Here is a 22,068-nt window from a genome sequence, read left to right as displayed (position 1 = left end):
TCGATTACATTAATCAAGTTGCCAATCATCATTCATGCATATCACTTTGAAAAGATTACAGTTATATTTATTTTATGTCATTCGAAAAACACGTTAATTTTTTAGTAGTAAAGTTTAAAAATGGTAGAACAATGGATTATGCTTTATAAACTCATCTTCAATATCTAGCCAAAAATCATTGGTTTTTATTCCCAAAACTAGCTATCTTCAACCACTTGAGTGAAAAAAAAAAGTCTCATTTTCAAACCTTGAGGCAAGATAGAATTTTTGTAGTAAAAAAATCAAAGGTGTTTTACAAAAAGACTAACTTGTGATTGAAAATGACGGATTGAAGATAAGTTGAATCGATAAAAATAATTTACCATAGGGATTGAATAACTTCAAGATGATGGAATTTTTGATGAAAAATCATAGGGGTATTAAACTAAAGATTACTTGAAGATGAGGGAGTTTAGGTCATTTTACAATGATCTATACAAGAAGACCAACACATCTCAAATATTCACCAAAACTTGGAGTTGTATAGCTAAATCACCCTTAAATTTTAGGTAATCTTTTTCTTAGTAACAAAGTTGGGATCCGATAAGCATTTGTAGAGGTTCAATTTAGATAAATTCAAGAATGTTTTTTGAACTTGTTGACCCTAGACCTGCCTAATTATTCGGAATTTTTCAAGATTAGGCTGGCCCCCATACATTTATTTATATAGGATAGTTTATGATTATTACTATTCAACCCTCGAATATTCAATGGTTCAATGCCCCAAAGTTCCTCATGGTGCTTCCTTTTTGGATTTATTGACCTGATGAAGTGTTACAAAGTATTGGGTTTAAAGCCCATGATGAAAATAGGCCATACAATGGCTAAGAATAGCCTACCAAGCGTTGTTGTTGTTATTGTTATTATTATTTTGTTATGTCCTGTAATTGTTACTTCCAATCAAATTAAACAGCTCACCATATCATTTTGTTAACATCAATATGATCTAATTTGCTTGTCTAACAGTTAATGATACCTTTATGAAATGGTTTATTTATTAGGATTGACACGAGGATTCAATTACATTGCATTATCAAAATCCTTGTTTTAGTTCCTTGTTATTGCATAATAATCTACCAACTAAAATTTTGTTTAGGGCTACACAACCCAATCTATAATTCAAGTGTCATACTAGTATAATGATTGGGTCAAATCACCTTAGAAAAAAACATATAGTATAATGTTTGGGCCAACCTATTAAGTTTTGGATTTAGCTTGTTTGGATCAGGCAAATATGTAATTAGAAACAAACACATTCGGGAAAATGTGGGAATAACTTTAATATACAATAATATAAGAAAATGTCAATTTTGATGGTTTGAACATGTTTAACGAAAACCAATAACATCTCTTATTAGAAGAAAATTTAAATGAAAGTCCTAATAGAGCCAAAGGAGGACAAAAATATATATATATATATATATATATATATATATATATATATATATATTGAAAAAAGATAAGAACTCACTTTCAATGATATAAAAACATTTCTCTGGACAGAATGGAATGGAGGAACAAGATTTGTCTAGTTGATGGTAGGACTTTCAAGCTCATTAATTATACTAAGAATGTCATGCATATAATAAAAACCAACAATTTTCATTTATTTATAATATAAAATAAAACAACTTGTGGTACAAACAAATCGATAATAGTATATTTGTTGCTCAAATCAACTCGACTCAAATAGATACTTGAGATTGTAAGAACCCACCACATTAGGGGTCCCACTCCACATTTTCTGTGCTATATATTGATAGGCTATTTCTGTAGGATGAGCAGCGTCCCAAAATAGATGCTCACTGGGGTTATCACATAACTGATACTCTTTAACTGCTCTCTTCCCTCCACAACTGAAGATTCCTCTAAATGGTCCTGTCCCACAACATGCACTTTTTCCTTCCTTCAAACCTTCACCCAAAACATAGAAACAACTTTAGTAGATGGATTCGATTGCTTAGAAAATTTGTAGAAAAATTACTTCCCTTATATATATATAATTTGTAGGCGTTTGATTTGTTTTTTTTTTTTTTTTATTTGTCCCAAGAAATTGATTATCTTCGAGAAGAAAAATTGATTGCAATCCAAAATTTCATGTCCAAATAATTTTCCAGGTAAACAAATTTCTTATGGATTTTCAACAATTAAAAGTATTATAACACTATTTGTATCAAATTTATCATGTCATTTAAGATGCATTTTTTGGGACGCAAGTGACCAAGATACACATCCATGGGCCCAAAAAATTAATCGATTGGGAAGAGAAAATGTTCAAATGTTTTTTTTTAATTTTTAAATTTTTTTAATAACTTTTTTTTACTTTGTATCCAAATAGTCCTCAACAAATATAACGAGCTGATTTTTTGTGAGGAATTTCACTATGGTGAGGAGATCATCCTCACAAAAAATCATTCCAATCTAAAACTTTTAGCCCATATAACTCACAACTTTGGCTGTTGAACCCGACCCATATATATATATGGAAAATGTTTGGCAACCTACTATTTGCCCTACGTGTTTTGTTTTACATGGGTTAGTAGTTTTGGTATGACTGATTTTTGCTGAGGATGATCCCTATGGTGAGAAGATCATCCTCACTAAAAATCAGCCCATTCCAAAACTTCTAGCCCCATGTTTAAAGTTAAAGAATCGTGAACCATCAATTTTTTGTTAACCATTTTGATGGGTTAGAAGTTTCGGAATGAGTTAATTTTTGGTAAGGATAATCCCCTCACTATAGAGATCATCCTCATAAAAAACAAGCCCATTCCAAAACTTCTAATCCATGTAGGACAAAGCATGTAGGGCAAAACGTAGGGTAAATAATAGGGTGCCAAACATGGCCCTATATATATAGGGGCGGATCATGGGAGATATGTAAAAATAATGATTTTTTAAAATATGGGTTAGAAATTTCGGATTGAGCTAATTGATTGTGAGGATGGTCTCTATTATGAGAAGATTGTCCTCACAAAAAATCAGCTCAATCTAAAACTTCTTAGTCCATTAAAAGTGGTTTACAAATTATTGGTAAAAAATCGATAGTCCACATTCTAAATAAATTTTGATGGGGTAGAAGTTTGATCTTGGAGTGATATTTTTATAGTATGATCTTCTCCTCATAGAGATCATCCACACAAAAAATTAGCTCAATTTGAAACTTCTAAGTCCATCAAAAGTGGTTTACAAATTTTCAATAAAAATTTATGGTTCATAATTTCTAAACCATTTTTGAAGGGGTTACAGTTTAAATTGAGCTGGTTTTTATGTGAGGATGATCTTCTCATCATAGACATCATCCTCACAAAAAATCAGCTCAATCCGAAATTTTTAAGCCACATAGGACAAACAAGTTGGATACCGAACCTGACCTATATATATATATGTGGAATGTTAACTTCCAAGACCTTATGGAAACGTTATCATTTAATACTATATTTCTTTTCAATAATACCCCTATCCATTTTATTTTTTATTGAAAAAATAGGGATTAGGTTGCCTTTTACATAATAAATGCTTGTTTGCATTGATTGTTATATCATTTATTGAAGCAACATTTGAGGTTTCATTATTGAAGGAAGATTTGTAAGAAACCTCAATAGACTTTCACTTTTAAGGAGGAGTGGAGGTGTGTATTTAAGGAAACATAGTAAACTACATGCCTCAAAACTTCCTAAATTTCATGTTATTCTAATCCTCTTCTCGGTTTACTCCATTAGATAAATTATATGAATTTACAAGTTAATAAGAATTCTAAAAAAAGCGAAAGGAAATATAAAATATGAGACAGGATATATTATAGACGTAACATACCATATTCCGTGGGGTGATTCATTGCTTGGCTAATATAGTTGTAGGTTTTGAAATGTGAATATTTGAATCCTTGTAACTCCTTTTCTAGTTTGTAGAGGCATTTTAACAAAGCTTTATTGTGTAGTTTTGCCAATGTTGAGGATTCTTTAATGCAGTCACCCTTCGTTTCGAGTACTCTCATAACCGGTACACAACCCAAGGGCATCAAGCCAATAAAACTAAATTTTCGGCCACCACTTTTGTAAATTTCCTATCAAGCCAACCATCTTAGCATTAAACATTGACACATCAAAATCACATGATGAACCAAATCAACCACAATGATCAATACAACACATTAATATTATGGGACCAAAGAATCTCGCCTCCATGATATGCATGTGCACGTAAGAAAAATTAAATGCATTCTATTCCTACCTAACGTCATTGACCAAGTGAACACAGTTTGGATTCTATAAAATTGGAAGCTAATTCCCTAGTTGAGAGTTGTTCAGAGAATCCCATAATAAAGGCAAGGACTAGGACATCAAGTAATCATAACCTATTCGTAAAAGGCGATTCTGACAAAAAAAGAATTTGGTTAAGATCATGCCAACCCATTGTATAATGGATGAGAATTGGAAGCTAATTCCGCAGTCAAGAGTTTTCCAAAGAATATCATAATAGGGTACAATCACAAGGACAAGAAGAAATTAAGACCTATAAGTAGAAAGTGATTCCGACATAACAAAATAAGTTAAGATTTAGGCGAACCCACTATGTAAAGGATGAGAATTGAATGTAAAGGTAAAATGAAAAAAATATTTCTTGAATCTTGATATTCTATGAAAATTGAGATTGACTTATTTGTCAGAGATGTAGTAAGATCAAACTTATTATTCAACTTTAATAACATTAGAGGAGAATTGAAAAAATTACGCACAAATACTACATATAATTCGAGCAAATAATGCTTTAGTACGAGTGCAAAAGTACTTACTTTGATTACAGTAGTCATGTTGCCAATCACCATTCCTACATATTTTGTATGAGAGTAGTACTCTAATACATTTGAGTTCGCTAACCAAGGGACGAAGTAATCATTGCTTCCAACGCTAAATAAATAAACAGCTCTTGATATTGTTTTCTTGGCTTCAACATGACCTAATTTTTGTATCAACCAACTCTCTACCTTCTTGAAGTTCCTTAGCTGTGCGTGTAGATCGATTACCTGAAGAAAAAACATAATAAAAAAAAAAAAAAATAAAAAAGACCCTTATAAAGTTCATGTTGATTAATGAATTTGAAATTAGTAGGTTATATGTTTAGGATATAGCATATAAAAGAAAATTATAGACCCGAACACTTGTAACTTGGGCCAGGCTTATACATAAGAATCTGTTGTTAAATAGGTTCCAATTCTTCCAACTTGGGTGGGCTTTGGGGATCGGATTAGACGTTTTTATTTGGCTCTGTTCCGCCGTTTATATGGGTAGGTCAGGATTGTCGACAGTTTGTTTTGCAGCCCAATTAGTATTGGGTTAGTCACAGTCCAACCCTAACTTAGTCCGGTTCAAACATGGCCACAAGGCCAATACTGCAAGATGGTTAAGATGATGATTTGGGGATTCAAATTAATAGAATTAGTGGATGGGCTATGATACAGTGTAGAAGCGATTGATAATAATAATGTCTAGCGTCATTGGATATAATTTTGGTATGAAAATGGTACATACAAATCCTTGCTGAGTTTCAACAAGAGCTCCTGCTCCACCAGATGCGAAGTTGGCCCCATCACTAAATTCAACTCCAGGTTTATGATACGGTGGAATCAACGGCAACTTTGCATATTCCGCTACAATAAAAAAGAAAATGATTTTAAGTGAAAAAGATGATTTAGAAAAAAAAAAGAATAAATTTTCAAATTTAAAAAATAATGAATATCGTTGGTAGCCCTTCTTTCACAATTTAATATAATTTTAGAATTGACTATATCAAATATTATAATAGATCAACTAATTAATGACAAACATTATCAATCAGATAAAATTATTATTTTTCTACTCTCTAACATCTCTAATAAAAATTAGTTTAATGATTTTCTGATGCCCCCTCTGACACATCCCCCATCATAGAATAGTAGATTATTTTTCTCGGGATATGCATAATGATAAATCTTTTTTTTGCATGGTATTTCAATGCAACTGATCAATAGTTCTGTGGTAGGTGTGTGTCAGAGGGGGGGAGGAGCGTCATATTATCACGACTCTAAAAACTATGGAATAGAAAAAATAATAATAATAATAATAATAATAATAGAAATAAAATAAAAAATAAACACTAAACACTAATGATTATAAAATCACTTGTAACCCCATCTCAATTTACACGTGCATGTTATGTGCATGGGGTCCATTCAATCTCCAAATGGGCAAAAAAGAAAAACAAAATTGTCATATTAATCTTACCAATGAAATCACAGATGAGACGACCATCAGAAGCTCGTCCAGTGGGGTACTTAAAGTATGTTTCACCGTACGGCCAGATATTTGCCCGGAAATCGTTGGTAGTGTTGATGTAGACGTTGTTTCCAGGGTCTAAAACTGAGTCCCCAAAGATGAAGAAGGCCACCGGTTTTTCCGGTCCCCCGGTAGTTGCTGTTGTTGGGATTAGAAGGATTGCATAGAGATGCAAAACATACAACAACAAAAGGTTGTAACTTAACTTAATTGCCATTCTCTCTCTCTCTCTCTCTCTTTGAGTTTGTTCAATAATTATGGATGGTCTAATTTATATAGATCTTTCTAAAACTCAAAACCCATTCAACTCGGATGCTCAAAGATTCAACTCATGATTCACAAGTCCACTTGGATGATCAAATAAATATATATTATACCCTATTATTGGGTAAATTACCATTCCATGAATTGAAAACGAGTTATTTACAATAAATTAATTCGACAGGTTTAAAGTGACAATTTGAAGAATTTTTTCGACTGCTATTAAGAGTGTTTTTTAATTCTTAATATTTTATAGTGTGGAATTATATTTTTATAAATCATGATAATCTGACTACCCCACGCGGCAAACTCAATCCACTATCCTAACGACGTGACAAGTTTGGGAACTGTAGATCTGTACTCCTTGGGATACACAGCAGCACTACTTTCTCATAAAAAAATGTATCTCGAGAGAACCGTGTATCCCAAAAGCATATTTCTATGATTCTGAACTTTTCACATCAGGTAGTGGATTGAGTATGCAACGACTCTATTTTTATTTCTTTATTTTCAAAAGGAACATTAGGCACACATACAACTCGGTCAAGTTATTGTCAAACGAGTTCAATTCCGAGTCAACTCACGTGACTAAGTTTGCATGTCAAAATCTACGGATTGAAAACTCAATCGGTTGGCGCTGTCTAGCTACAAGTCAAAACTGAGTTTTAAAACTAAGATGATTATTTAGACATAACCCCCAAGGATTTGGTAAATATGTGAGATAGGCCCTATATTTTCAAAATGATGTCATACTCCTTGACCAGTGACCACAGTCTTCTATGATCTTCAACTTCTTACCAAAATCTTGATTTTCTTTCCAAAAATCCATGGACTTCAAACTCCTTAAAAAGATATAAATTAGAAAAAAAAAAGGATCTATCTTATTCTTGAGGTGTGAAGGTTGAAAGAGAGATAATATTGAGGTTGAGGATGGTGGGTATTGAAAATATTTGAAGAGGGATGAGTGTGTTGGAGAAATGTTAAGAAGGGTTTCTTGAAAGAGGTTGAATACAAGATGATTTAGGCCATATTCTATTAGTCTCTTATAGATGACCTTAGTCAAGGGATTATTCTTATATTCAGTAAAAATTAGAGGAGTATATCAAAATTAGCCGTCAGATGGGACTCGAAGAGGTTTGAATTCCTATACACTTTGATATACATAGGTTTAATTTGACCAGTAACGACGCTAGCACGGAAATCATCATTTCTAGAGGTTTGAAACTGGGCCAATCCGGGCTGTAATCAAGTTGGTGCTAATCGGGCCTTACCCTTGTTTAATAGGATCCGAAGCGTGCACCTAATATTGAATGAGTGTCTTTTTTTCGAGATATCCGTTTATATAAATAAGTCAATTTGTCAAAAAAAAATTATATATAAGGATGCCAATAGGCACGTGTATGTAAGGATGTAGTTTGTCTCCATCTGATTGGGGATGCCTAACCGATTCTTAATCTCAAAAAAAAAAAAAAAAAAAATTCAGAGATGAGACGACCATCATTGTGTCGTCCAGTAGGGTACTTGAAGTATGTTTCACCGTACGGTAAGAAATTCGCTTGGTGGGTGTTTGTTTCTGATTCAAAAAGCAGTATTTCACGCTTTTGCATTAATAATTTGCGTTTTTTTATCGTGATTACCGTTTGATACAAAAAATTGTAAAAAATCATGTCACGTTTTTGCGTTTTTAAATACAAATATTAAAAGCGGATATCAGTCACTTTTCCAAACTGCGTTTGCGGGAGATTTTTTTATCGAAAAATAGCTCTTGAGAAATTACCGAAATATCCCTCATACTTCGATGAATTTACAAGTCATCCTCATCGATTTTTTAACCCTTTCTTCTCGACAGAGGCTCACACACCCTAACCCTAACCCTCACAATAGCTATTATTGTTTCGTTGGTAGCTCCGATCGATGACGACAAGCAGTTATGATTTCTGATCGATGGCAAATACGCAATCGACAATAAACATTGATGATTTCGTTGGTAGCTCCAATGACAAACACGCGATCGATGACAAACACAGATAACTCTTCGACAATAGCCATTATCATTTTCATTGGTAGCTCCGATCAATGACAAACATTAACGATTTCTGATCGACGACAAGGCAAACCAACTTTTTGTTGTCAAACATTCGCTCCAAATCGTTGACGAAGGTATGATTTTTTTCCACGAAGATGTTCAAGCTTTGATCTACGAATTTTTACCCCTTCCAGATCTTTGAAGGTTTTTGAGTTCCGTTCTTTGTTTGATTCTTTGATTGTTATTTTTTTTTTTAGAATCTATGGGTTGTGGAGTTCTTGTAGAGTTGATTGTTTAATCCTTAGGAATTTTTTCAGATTTTCTTAAATTTTTTTAACAGAATTTGGAGCTTTTTTAGAAATCGAATAGAATGTTATGGTATTTGATAATTTAATTTATAATTTTATCAAATTTATAAATTGAATTGAATGTTATTGTGTATTTAATAATCTAATTTATAAATTTATAAAAAAAAAAAAAAAATTAATAAATTGAATTGAATATTATCGGGTATTCAATAATCTAATTTATAAATTTATAATCGAATATTATTGGGTATTCCATAATCTAATTGAATACCCGATAACATTCGACGTAGTTTGTAACATCCGTTGGATTTCAAATTCAAATTGGGAAAAATAAAATTAAAATCCTAATGTAGTTTGAATCGAATCAAATATTATCGGGTATTCTAGATTCTTGGTGGTGTTGATGTTTTAAGTCACAATTGGTCTAACACAATGTTGTTGTAGTTGTAGTTGCTTTGTTAAAAATAAAAATAAATATATCAATCAGGTTCTTTGTTTGGGAATAATTATGTTCGTAGTGAAGGTTTTGTTAAATTTGTGTTGAATTTTATTTGATGGAGTAAAATTTGGGTTTAAATTCAATTCAAACCCAAGACTCTTACAGTTGTGCAATGGCCTCAAGCCTAAGTTTGATCGGTGGGCCTAGAATCCGCATAATTAGGGTTTAATTAGGACTTTCTTTGAGTTTAATTAGGTGTTATTAATAAGTCAGGCACGTGGGTTAATTTTTGTAAGAGTTTTTAATTTTATTTTGGAGGAATGGATAAGTTTATAAATTGGGATGTACTCATTATATTTTGTAGTTGAATGAGATTTTTTTTGGATTCAAAACCTTGTATGCAAAGAGAGATTCTTCATTGAGTGGTGTGAGAATTTGTAGTCTCTATAGTTGCAAACTTGTAGGGTATGTTGATGTACACAAAAATTTGCTTGATTTTTTTAGCCAATGTGTTTCTAACTTGCAATATGTTCAAAGAATAAATGCAAAATTTTGCAATTTTTGTTGGAATCCATTACTGTTAGCTTGATTTGAGAGTTACTATTTATATATATTTAATGTAATTATATATTTATAAGGGTATTATGATAATTTTTATGCATTCTGAGTGCATTATTGTGGCGCCCCGCCAAACGCTAACACAAAGTCCCATGTCAGATCTCGAGGCACAAGTTGACGTCTTGAAATTTCGGCATAGTCTCCTCCGTTTATGTTAGCATTCCAAGGCGTTCAACATATACTTAATAACGACATACAATGTTGCATATATACATACAAAATATAATACTAGCGGAAGCCTATATACATCTAATAACGTACGATAAATTAGAGTGCAGAAGAAGAAATTTATACATAGGATTATATAAAAATTTCTCACTCTAACAAAAGTCCTAACACTCAGAACAAAATCTATAATATTCTTGGACAAATCGACACCACTAGGGTATAACCCCAATACTCATCAAGTGACAGATTCTGACTGTCTATCTGACCCACCAGATGATTCTCACTTATTTTCTACACCTGTCTCGCCAAGCTTCGGATCTGAAACTAAAAAAATAGAGATGGAAAGGGTGAGTAACAATGGTTACCCAATATGGAAGCAAACAATTTCTGCCAATAACCTTTTCTAACATGAACGAATAAACATACTGAATCATTTTAAAATATACAAAGTTTTACGGAAGAAACTACGATTAATTGATACATATAGTTAGGGATGAGCAACTAAACATTTTAAAACTCACATTACATCAATCAACAGTACCCAATATAACATTTTCTTTTTATACAAATTTAATTGATCAAATGGAAATATTAAACATGCATTTCATTTTATATATCAAAATAAGGCAACAAATACATAATACACAATGGTAGAGTAGTGGAATTATAGAGTTGGAATTCACAATTAGATCGCTCCCAATCGGGACATGATGTCTCATAATAAAGTATTAATTCCTGATTTTGTGGCTAGTCGCTATTTATCATACTTGCGGGACCATTTATCCGGCTCAAGCTAGTCGTTTGACGTGACCGTAAGCAATGGGTCTCTTTTCAATGTGTCAGAACGTTCGATTACTATAGATTATTAGTTATCACTGACTGATCATCTTCGTCTATGCCTATCAGGCGTGCATGTGATTCCCAAATATACATATCATTCGTATACGATCATCTTTACATTACAAGTTCACTAGTAAAAATATAAATGAATAAACCCGGATTTCAGTTGTGACTTCATTCTCATACGCGTCCCATACCACGTATAAGCTTGATGGTCCCTACCGTATATCCCAGGATAGTACACTACTCCGAATTATATGACGTAGTATCCCTTCAAGCATTTACAAACTCTTTAATAGCTCCCAAAATAATTACATATATATATATAATGAATATCTAGTTTCTTATCATGCAACTGTGGCCACTCGGTCTAAAATAAATAACAGAACGGAAAAGTAAACAACACATCACGCTAACAGAAAGTAAATAAATATACAACTAGTAACATTATCCCTGGATATTCGTTCACCACCTACACACAACACAACAATGTAAAATGCAGACATCACCCCTCGGGTGTGACTCTGACATTTTACCATTTTATACCATTTTTCCATTTTTTTGATTTTTACAATTTTCAATCTCTCAAACAAAATAACTTTCTGATATTCATAAACTCAATATGAGTTCATTGAATATTAAATCATTTTTTTAACTATGAAATTTATTTTTATCGATAACATTGAAAAAGTATAAAACTTAGATCAAAACGAAGTCCGAGTGGTGCACAGGATATAATTGACAGAAATAACCCGATGAAATATCCTACTAACGTAAAATTTGTTATAAAATACAATTAAACATATAACATATGCAAGTTCTGACGTGAATTTGAAACAACGAAAAAGAATTCTATATTTTGAAAATATAAAATAAATTTCTGCTAAAATCCTAAATGCAATTTTTAATAAATCTATGGTTAACGATAGAGATTGAGAGTCCTTACTATCACTAGGTGACAGAATTGAAGTACGTGCGCATAAATCGAGACTATCTACACAGAAATTGAGGAGGTTCAAACTTCAAGACGGTTGATTTTCAAATCTAACCCAGTGATTTCAAAGGTCTCGATGCTGTCGTTCTTTCTCTTTTCTACGACGGAGGACGGTTTAACCCTAAAATAGATGAAATCCGAGGTTGAAGTTACGAAATCTTCGTATATATATACAACTGATTTTTTATGATACGAGGTGAAAGAAAAAAAGAAACTGAAAGGAAATTGGGTGGATTTTATAGGGAACGAGGCTGTAGACAATTTTCTTTTCTGCATCGAAGGTCGAAGACGGATCGTTCGCAACAAATTAGGTATTCTGGTCATTTTATCTTAATACAACAGATTCTAGAAGTTGTATCAAACAGTAATTACTAGATTCTACTAAACAACACAACATTTTTACAAAGCTCTATCAGACAAGTTTTTCAGTGTTTCAATTTCTGACAGTAGATTCTGACAACAGATTCTGACAACAGAAGCTGACATTAGATTCAGGTAGTTGAATCAAACGGGGACTTGGTAATCCACGATAGTGTTGATGTAGTTATTGTTTCTAAGGTCTAAGATTGAGTCCCCAAAGATGAAGAAGGTCACTGGTCCTTCCAGTTTTCCGGTAGTTGCTTTTGTTGGGATCATAAATAGTGCATAGAGATATAAAACAAACAACAACATGTTGTAACTTAGCTTAATTGCCATTTTATTTATGGACTTTTGTTTATCTCTTTCTACTGTTATAATACCTTACATCATATATATTTAGAGATTATATTGCCACATCAACTTTTGCTAACAACACTCCAATTCATATGTAATCATTATAGAATTAATACAAATCTTAGTGTGCCGTTAGTAAAACCTTGAGGAAAGATAGAATTTTTATAATAAAAAAAATCAAGAGTTTCCACAAATTGACTATCTTGTGAATGAAAATGATGGATTCAAGATAAGTTGAATGGATAAAAATAATTTACCATAGGGATTGAATGACTTCATGATGATGGAGGTCTGGATGAAAAATCATAGGGTTTTTAAACTAAAGATTAATTAAAGATGAGGGAGGTTAGGTCATTTTACAATGATCTATACGAGAAGACCAACACATCTCAAATATTCACCAAAACTTGGAGTTGTATATCTAAATCACCCTTAAATTTTCTTATGACCTGTAATTTTTACTTCCGATGATAATCAAAATAAACAGCTCCCCATATCATTTTATTAGCACTAATATGATCTAATTTACTTATCTAACAGTTAATGAAACCTTCATGGAATGGTTAATTTATTAGGATTGACACGAGGATTCAATTGCATTGCATTATCAAAATCCTTGTTTTAGTTCCTTGTTATTGCATAATAATCTACCATGAGATATGTGTTGACCCAACTAAAATTTTGATTAGGGCTACACAACCCAATCTATAATTCAAGTGTAATATAAGTATAATGGTTGGGTCAAGTCACCTTAGAGAAAACAATGTAGTATAAAGTTTGGCCCAAGCTGCTAACTTTTGGACTTAGCTTGTTTGGATTAGGAAAATATGTAATTAGAAACAAACACATTTAGGAAAATGTAGGAATAACTTTAATATATAATAATATAAGTATATGTCAATTTTGATGGTTTGAACATGTTTAAAGAAAACCAATAACATCTCTTATTAGAAGAAAATTTAAATGAAAGTCCTAACAGAGCTAAAGGAGGACAAATATATATGTGTATATATATATATATATAGGGTCCCGTTCGGCACCCTAAGTTTTACCACACACTTTAACAAACGAGTTTTGTCTTACATGGGTTAGAAGTTTCGGAATGAGCTGATTTTTGGTGAGGATGATCTCTATGGTGAGGAGATCATCCTCACCAAAAATCAGCTCATTCCAAAACTTCTAACCCCATCAAAATTGATTTACAAAAAATGGACGGTCCACGATTTTTCAACGTGTAAACATGGGGCTAAACATTTCGGAATGGGCTGATTTTTGGGGAGGATGATCTTCTAATCATAGAGATCATCCTCACCAAAAATCAGCTCATTCCAAAACTTCTAACCCATGTAGGACAAAAAACGTTTGTTAAAGTGTGTGGTAAAACTTAGGGTGCTGAACATTTCCCATATATATATATATATATATATATATATATATATATATATATATGGGTCCCTTTCAGCAACAAACATTTTGGCAAACATTTTGGCAAAACATTTTTCAAAACATGGGTTAGAGGTTTTGGAATGGGCTGATTTTTGATGAGCATGATCTCTATGGTGAGGAGATCATCCTCATCAAAAATCAGCCCATTCCAAAACTTCTAACCCCATGTTTACAAGTTGGGAAATCGTGGACCGTCCATTTTTTGTAAGCCATTTTTGATGGGTAAGAGGTTTTGGAATGGGCTGATTTTTGGTGATGATGATCTCCTCACCGTAGAGATCATCCTCACCAAAAATCAGCCCATTCCAAAACCTCTTACCCATATTTTGAAAAATGTTTTGCCAAAATGTTTGTCAAAATGTTTGTTGCTGAACATTTCCCTATATATATATATATATATATATATATATATATATAGATATATATGAGTCCCGTTCAGCAACAACATGGGTTAGAGGTTTTGGAATGGGCTGATTTTTGGTGAGGATGATCTCTACGGTGAGGAGATCATCCTCACAAAAAATCAGCCCATTCCAAAACTTCTAGCCCCAGTTTACAAGTTGAAAAATCGTGGACCGTCCAGTTTTTGTAAATCATTTTTGATGGGGTTAGAAGTTTTGGAATGGGCTGATTGTTGGTGATGATGATCTCCTCACCGTAGAGATCATCCTCACCAAAAATCAGCCCATTCCAAAACCTCTAACCCATGTGTTTGGAAAATGTTTTGCCAAAATGTTTGTTGCTGAACATTTCCCTATATATATATTGAAAAAAAGGTAAGAACTCACTTTCAATGATATAAAAACATTTCTCTGGACAGAATGGAATGGAGAAACAAGATTCGTCTAGTTGATGGTAGGACTTTAGAATAAGGCTTTATTGTGAGGTTTTTTTTTTTTTCCTTCTTCCAAGTATTGTGTTGGGCTCAACCACCGTATAACAAAAAATGCAAGGTGACACCCGTGATAGGCGATCATATTACATCGTGGGCTAGGGCCATTAATTATGCTAAAAATGCTATGCATATAATAAAAACCAATAATTTTCATTTATTTATAAAATAAAATAAAACGACTTGTTGTACAAACAAATCAATAATAGTATATTTGTTGATCAAATCAACTCGACTCAAATAGATACTTGAGATTGTAAGAACCCACCACATTAGGGGTCCCACTCCACATTTTCTCTGCTATATATTGGTAGGCTATTTCTGTAGGATGAAAAGCGTCCCAAAATAGATGTTCACTAGGGTTATCACATAACTGATACTCTTTAACTGCTCTCTTCCCTCCACAACTGGAGATTCCCCTAAATGGTCCTGTCCCACAACATGCACTTTTTCCTTCCTTTAAACCTTCACCCAAAACATAGAAAAAACTTTAGTAGATGGATTCGATTGCTAAGAAAATTTGTAGAAAAATTACTTCTCTTAATATATATAATTTGCAGGCGTTTGATTCATCTTTTTCCCCCCAAGAAATTGATTATCTTGGAGAAGAAAATTTGATTACAATCCAAAATTTAATGTCCAAATAAATTTTCAGGTAAACAAATTTCTTATGGATTTTCAACAATTAAAAATATTATCACACTATTTTTATCAAATTTATTATGTTAATTAAGATGTATTTTATAGGACCCAAGTGACCAAGATTCACATCCATGGGCCCAAAAACTTAATCGATTGGGAAGAGAAAATGTTCAAATGTTTTGGTCATGTAATAAACTTAGAAAGATTAGACTGCCACACCAATTTTTACTTTTAACATGTTAATTAGAGCTCTTTTGAATGCATTTATTTATTTTTTTTAAGTTTAAAAGATAAACAATAGTAAAACCAAACCACTTTATATTTTCTTCCAAAACTACTTTACTCAAGAGTTTTTTTTTTTTTTTTTACTTTGTATACAAACAGTCCTCAACAAATAGAATGGGCTAATTTTTTGTAAGGATGATCACTATGGTGAGGAGATCGTCCTCACAAAAAATCATTCCATGGGCTATATATATATATATATATGGGTCGGGTTCAACAGCCAAAGTTTTTTCTTATATGGGCTATATATATAGGGGGTGGATCATGGGACATATGTAAAAATAATGACTTTTCAAAATATGGGTTAGAAGTTTCAGATTGAGCTGAAACCTTCTTAGTCCATCAAAAGTGGTTTACAAATTACTGGTAAAAAATCGACGGTCCACATTCTAAATCACTTTTGATGGGGTTAGAAGTTTCAACTTGGACTGATTTTTTTTCAGTATGATCTTCTCATCATAGAGATCATCCTCACAAAAAATCAGCTCAATCCAAAACTTCTAACCCATATTTTGAAAAATTATTATTATTACATTATTTTTACATATGTCCAATGATCTGTCCCTATATATAGGGTGTTGTTCGACAACCAATCTTAGGAAGCCAACACGTTTGTTCTATGTGTGTTTGTGTGTGGAATGTTAATGTCCAAGACCTCGTGGGGATGTTAACATTCAACACTACATATTTTTTTTTCAATAATACCCATATCTATTTTATCTTTTATTGAAAAAATAGAGGTTTTGTTGCCTTTTACATAATAAATGCTTGCTTGCATTGATTGCCAAATCATTTATTAAAGTTATATTTGTGATTTCATTATTGAAGGAAGATTTGTAAGAAACTTCAATACACCATCACTTTTAAGGAGTGGAGGCATGTATATAAGGAAACATAGTAAATTACGTGCCTCAAAACTTCCTAAATTTCATGTTATTCTAATCCTCTTTCCGGTTTACTCTATTAGATAAGTTATATGAATTTACAAGTTAATAAAAATTCTAAAAGAGAGAAAGGAATTATAAAATATGAGACGTGATATATTATAGAAGTAACATACCATATTTCGTGGGGTGATTCATTGCTTGGCTAATATAGTTGTAGGTTTTGAAATGTGAATATTTGAATCCTTGCAACTCATTTTCTAGTTTGTAGAGGCATTTTGACAGAGCTTTATTGTGTAGTTTTGCCAATGTTGAGGATTCTTTAATACAACCACCCTTCGTTTCGAGTACTCTCATAACCGGTACACAACCCAAGGGTACCAAGCCAATAAAACTAAATTTTCGGCCGCCACTTTTGTAAACTTCCTATTAAGCCAATCATGTTAGCATTAAACAATGACACATCAGAACCACATGATAAACCAAACCAACCACGATGATCAATGAAACACATTAATATTATGGGATCAAAGAATCTCGCCTCCATGATATGCATGTGCACCTAAGAAAAATTAAATGCATTTTGTTCCTACCTAACATCATTAACCAAGTGAACTAATTAAGTCCTAACGCTATAAAATTGGAAGCTAACTCCCTAGTCGAGAGTTGTTCAGTGAATCCCATAATAGAGGCAAGGACAAGGACATCAAGTAATCATAACCTATTAGTAGAAAGCAGTTCTGACATAACAAAATTAGTTAAGATCATGCCAACCCATTATATAATGGATGAGACTTGGAAGCCAATTCTCGTAGTCTAGAGTTTTCCAGAGAATGCCATGATAGAGCACAAACACAAGGACAATAAGTAAACATGACCTATTAGTAGAAGGCGATTCCGACGTAACAAAATCAGTTAAGATGAAGGTGAACCTACTATTTAAAGGATGAGAATTGAATTTAAAAGTTAATTTTTTTTTTCTTGAATCTTGATACTTTTTAAAAATTTAGAATGACTTAATTGTCGGAGATGTACTGAGATCAAACTTATGATTCAACTTTAATAACATTAGAGGAGAATCAAAAAAATTACTCACAAATACTATATATAATTCAAGCAAATAGCACTTTGGTACGAGGGCAAAAGTACTTACTTTGATTATAGTAGTCAAGTTGCCAATCACCATTCCTACATATTCTGTATGGGAGTAGTACTCTAGTACATTTAAGTTCCCTAACCAAGGGGTCAAGTAATCATTGCTTCCAATGCTAAACAAATAAACAGCTCTTGATATGGTTTTCTTGGCTTCAACATGACCTAATTTTTGTATCAACCAACTTTCTACCTTCTTGAAGTTCCTTAGCTGTACGTGTAGATCGATTACCTGAAAAAAAATATAATAAAAAAAAAGACCCTTATAAAGTTTGTGTTGATTAATGAATTTGAAATTTGTAGGTTATATGTTTAGGATATATAGTATATAAAAGAAAATTATAGACGCGAATATTTGTAACTTGGGTAGGGCTTATGCATAAGGATCTGTTGTTAAATAGGTTCCAATACTTGCAACTTGGGTGGGGTTTAGGTATCGGATAGAAGTTTCTATTTAGTTATGCTCGACCATTTATATGGGGCTAGGTCAGGATTGTGGACAGTACGTTTTGAAACCCAATTAGTATCGGGTTAGTCACAACCCAGCCTAACCCTGACTTAGCCTGGTTCAAACATGGCCACAAGGTCAATACTGCGAGATGGTTAAGATGATGATTTGGGGATTGAAATTAAAATAGAATCAGTGGGCCCAAAACAAGTGGGATGATGGGCTATGATACAGTGTAGAAGCGATTGATAATAATAATGTCTAGCGTCATTGGATATAATTTTGGTATGAAAATGGTGTAGGCATACAAATCCTTGATTAGTTTCAACAAGAGCTCCTGATCCACCAGATGCGAAGTTGGCCCCATCACTAAATTCAACTCCAGGTTTATTATACGGTGGAATCAACGGCAACTTTGCATATTCCGCTACAAAAAAAAAAAGAAAATGATTTTAAGTGAAAAAGATGATTTAAATTTTTTTTTTTTCAAATTTAAAAAATAATGAATATTGTTGGTAGCCCTTCTTTCACAATTTAATATAATTTTAGAATTGACTATATAAAATATCATAATTGCACAACTAATTAATGAGAAATATTATCAATCAGAAAAGATTATTATTTTTCTACTCTCTAACATCTCTATTAAAAATTAGTGTAATGAGTTTGACACCCCCATAACAGAATCGTAGATCATTTGTCTCGGGATATTCATAATCATAAATCTTTTTTTCTTGCATCTCGATGCATTTGATCGAGGGTTCTGTGATGAGGCCGTAAGGGGGGGAGGTTTGGTTTTCACAACTCTAAAAATTTTGGGATAGAAAGAGAGTCATGCCATTGGGTCGCCTTTTTGACTTATTTTTTACACGCTGAAAATTTTTTGTGTGGTCGAGGTGTGATCATAGTGAGGCAGGACCTCTGTAACCACTTTTTTCTTACTTTAGCGCTTAAGGACAATTATCAAGGTGCCATGTCAACCACACAAAAAACTTACAACACTTAAATTTATTGAAATTTGGAGGTCCAGTGACCGTCCATTTTCAAGGTCTTGGATAATGAAAAAGAAAACAGGTTTTTGTCAATTTTTTGTTTGTTTTGAAAATCAGATCTAATTAAACAATTAATACAATGGGGCTATGGTGTTATTTTCCTTTGATGTTGCAGTCTTCTTGACTGTAGACATAGTACTACAGGGTGCTACAGTGAGAAAGAAAGATTATCCATCTTCCTGGATTATTAAGATCATATCTATATCAACAATATGAAACACTAATGATTATAAACATCACAATTTACATGTGCATGTTAATCTTACCAATGAAATCACAGATAAGACGACCATCGGAAGCTCTTCCAGTGGGGTACTTGAAGTATGTTTCACCGTACGGCCAGAAATTTGCCAGGTAATCGATGGTAGTGTTGATGTAGACGTTGTTTCCAGGGTCTAAAAGTGAGTCCCCAAAGATGAAGAAAGCCACCGGTTTTTCCAGTTCTCCGGTAGTTGCTGTTGTTGGGATTAGAAGGATTGCATAGAGATGCAAAACATACAATAAGAAAAGGTTATAACTTAACCTAATTGCCATTATATTTATCAACCTCTCTCTCTCGCTCTGAGAGTTTGTTCAATAATTATGGATGGTCTAATATATATTTTTCTAAAACTCGAAACCCCATTCGACTCGGATGTTCAACGATTCAACTCATGATTCACAAGTCCACTTGGATGATCAAATAAATATATATTATACCCTATTATAGGGTGAATTATCATTTCATTTCATGAAAATAAGTCATTTACTATTTTGACTAACTGTTTATTTTAATTACTAAAACATGAATAATCACATTTTTGTTAAGAAAAAAAATTCAGAATAGTAATGAATTCGGTGGTTTAAAGTGGCAATTTCGCACTTTAAACCTGCTAAAGTCACTTTAAAAAATCATCGAATCCGTTGGAGGGTAAGAGTTATCTTATTTGAAGAATTTTTTTTAACTGCTATTAAGAGTGTTTTTTTATTCTTAATATTTTATAGTGTGGAATTATATTTTTATGAACCATGATAATAAAATGACTACCCCATGTTGCAAACTCAATCGGCTACCTGACGTGACAAATTCAGGAACCGTAGATCTATGCTCCTCGGGATGCATGACAGCAGTTCTCCATAAAAAAGTGTATCTCGAAAGAACCATTATCCCAAGGAGCCTATATCTATGGTTCCGAACTTTTCACATGGTACAACTCTATTTTTATTTCTGTATTTTCAAAAGGAACATTAAGTACACACACAATCGGTCAAGTAATTGCCAAACGAGTTCAATTCCGAGTCAACTCATGTGATTAAGTTTGCATGTAAAAATCTACGGATTGAAAACTCAATCGGTTGGCGCTGTCTAGTCAAAGACAAAACTGAGTTTAAGACTAGGATGATTATTTAGACATAAACCCCAAGGATTTGGTAAATATGTGAGATAGGCCCTATATTTTTAAAATGATGTCATTCTCCTTGACCAGTGACCACAGTCTTCTATGATCTTCAACTTCTTACCAAAATCTTGATTTTCTTTCCAAAAACCCATTTACTTCGAACCTCTAAAAAAAGATATAAATTAGAAAAAAAAAAAAGACTTATCTTATTCTTGAGGTTTGAAGGTTGAAAGAACGATAATATTGAGGTTGAGAATGGTGGGTATTTAAAAAATTTGAAGAGGGATGAGTGTGTTGTAGAAATGTCAAAAAGGGTTTCTTGAAAGAGATTGAATACAAGATGATTTGGGCCATATTCTATTAGTCTCTTATAGATGACCTTAGTCAAGGGATTATTCTGATATTCAGTCAAACCTAAAGGAGTATATTAAAATTATCCTTAATTATATTCACCAACTTGAACTTCTACAAAAGCAGCCAGAGAGGACTCGAAGTGGTTCGAATTCCTACACTTTGATATAAATAGGTTTTATTTGACTAGTAATGACGCTAGCACGCAAATCATCATTTCGAGAAGTTTGAAAATATGGGGTAATTTCACATTAGTTAAGGGCTGTGAATGGGCTGGGCTTCGTGGGACCGTCTGGGCCAATCCGGCTGTAAACAAGTAGGTGCTAATCGGGCCTAAAAACTCATGAGGCTGCAGCGGAGCCAAGCACCCACGACCATAGTGACAAAGTCAGGGTTTGGGAATATTTTGGCAAGAGAAAGCTTCGGCAAAAGTCCGCAAAAGTTAGGAAATTATAGGATAAATTAACAAGAACAAAAAAATGTAAAAAATAATAATATGTATTTTATATATTAAATGAAAAATAATACTTAAAATTGCTAAAAAAGCAAAAATGATCTGTGAATTTTTCAAAAAATCGTCGATCAAATCATATGATTAATCATGATTTTTTTCAAAAACTTCAATTTTGTTTTTGAAAAATCGTAATTTAATTGACAACTATCAAAATTGAGCTACCTAAATGGTAGGTAAGCGACGGATGTATGATATTTGGAGTTGTCTTTTGTGCACCTATCCCCAATTCCTGAATCAGTGATCTGTTCCCCTGGCCCAAGCCTAGATCCATCATATGGCCGGGCGAAAGAAAAATCACAATT

The 22,068-nt window shown here is 32.8% G+C and overlaps 2 protein-coding genes across 2 annotated transcripts; both read right to left on the bottom strand.

Moving 5' to 3' along the window:
* Nucleotides 1-1,655: 1,655 nt before the first annotated feature.
* LOC147410260 (GDSL esterase/lipase 5-like) lies at nt 1,656-6,580 on the bottom strand. Its single transcript, XM_086433343.1, has 5 exons — nt 6,303-6,580; nt 5,571-5,689; nt 4,835-5,065; nt 3,856-4,105; nt 1,656-1,953 (listed from the first exon to the last, which is right to left on the bottom strand). Exons 1-5 carry the CDS (start codon nt 6,568-6,570, stop codon nt 1,715-1,717), a joined length of 1,107 nt encoding a protein of 368 aa, XP_086289469.1. The 5' UTR covers nt 6,571-6,580; the 3' UTR covers nt 1,656-1,714.
* An 8,623-nt stretch (nt 6,581-15,203) lies between these two features.
* On the bottom strand, nt 15,204-20,079 carry LOC147410259 (GDSL esterase/lipase 5-like). Its single transcript, XM_086433330.1, has 5 exons — nt 19,789-20,079; nt 18,779-18,897; nt 18,024-18,254; nt 17,047-17,296; nt 15,204-15,524 (listed from the first exon to the last, which is right to left on the bottom strand). Exons 1-5 carry the CDS (start codon nt 20,054-20,056, stop codon nt 15,286-15,288), a joined length of 1,107 nt encoding a protein of 368 aa, XP_086289456.1. The 5' UTR covers nt 20,057-20,079; the 3' UTR covers nt 15,204-15,285.
* Between the last annotated feature and the right edge of the window lie 1,989 nt (nt 20,080-22,068).

Source organism: Akebia trifoliata, chromosome 1, assembly GCF_017979445.1.
Source record: "Akebia trifoliata isolate Shusen 1 chromosome 1, ASM1797944v1, whole genome shotgun sequence".
Lineage (NCBI taxonomy): Eukaryota > Viridiplantae > Streptophyta > Magnoliopsida > Ranunculales > Lardizabalaceae > Akebia > Akebia trifoliata.
This window is presented reverse-complemented; position numbering and strand designations above follow the sequence as displayed.

Coding starts and splice junctions, on each gene's coding strand:
- LOC147410260 (XM_086433343.1), bottom strand. CDS start 6,570: ATGGCAATTAAGTTAAGTTACAACCTTTTGTTGTTGTATGTTTTGCAT. Junction 4,106..4,834: donor ACATGACTACTGTAATCAAA/GTAAGTACTTTT, acceptor TTGGCTTGATAG/GAAATTTACAAAAGTGGTGG. Junction 1,954..3,855: donor GAATCACCCCACGGAATATG/GTATGTTACGTC, acceptor TTTTGGGTGAAG/GTTTGAAGGAAGGAAAAAGT.
- LOC147410259 (XM_086433330.1), bottom strand. CDS start 20,056: ATGGCAATTAGGTTAAGTTATAACCTTTTCTTATTGTATGTTTTGCAT. Junction 18,898..19,788: donor TCTTATCTGTGATTTCATTG/GTAAGATTAACA, acceptor TTTTTTTTGTAG/CGGAATATGCAAAGTTGCCG. Junction 18,255..18,778: donor TTGAAACTAATCAAGGATTT/GTATGCCTACAC, acceptor ATTTTTTTTCAG/GTAATCGATCTACACGTACA.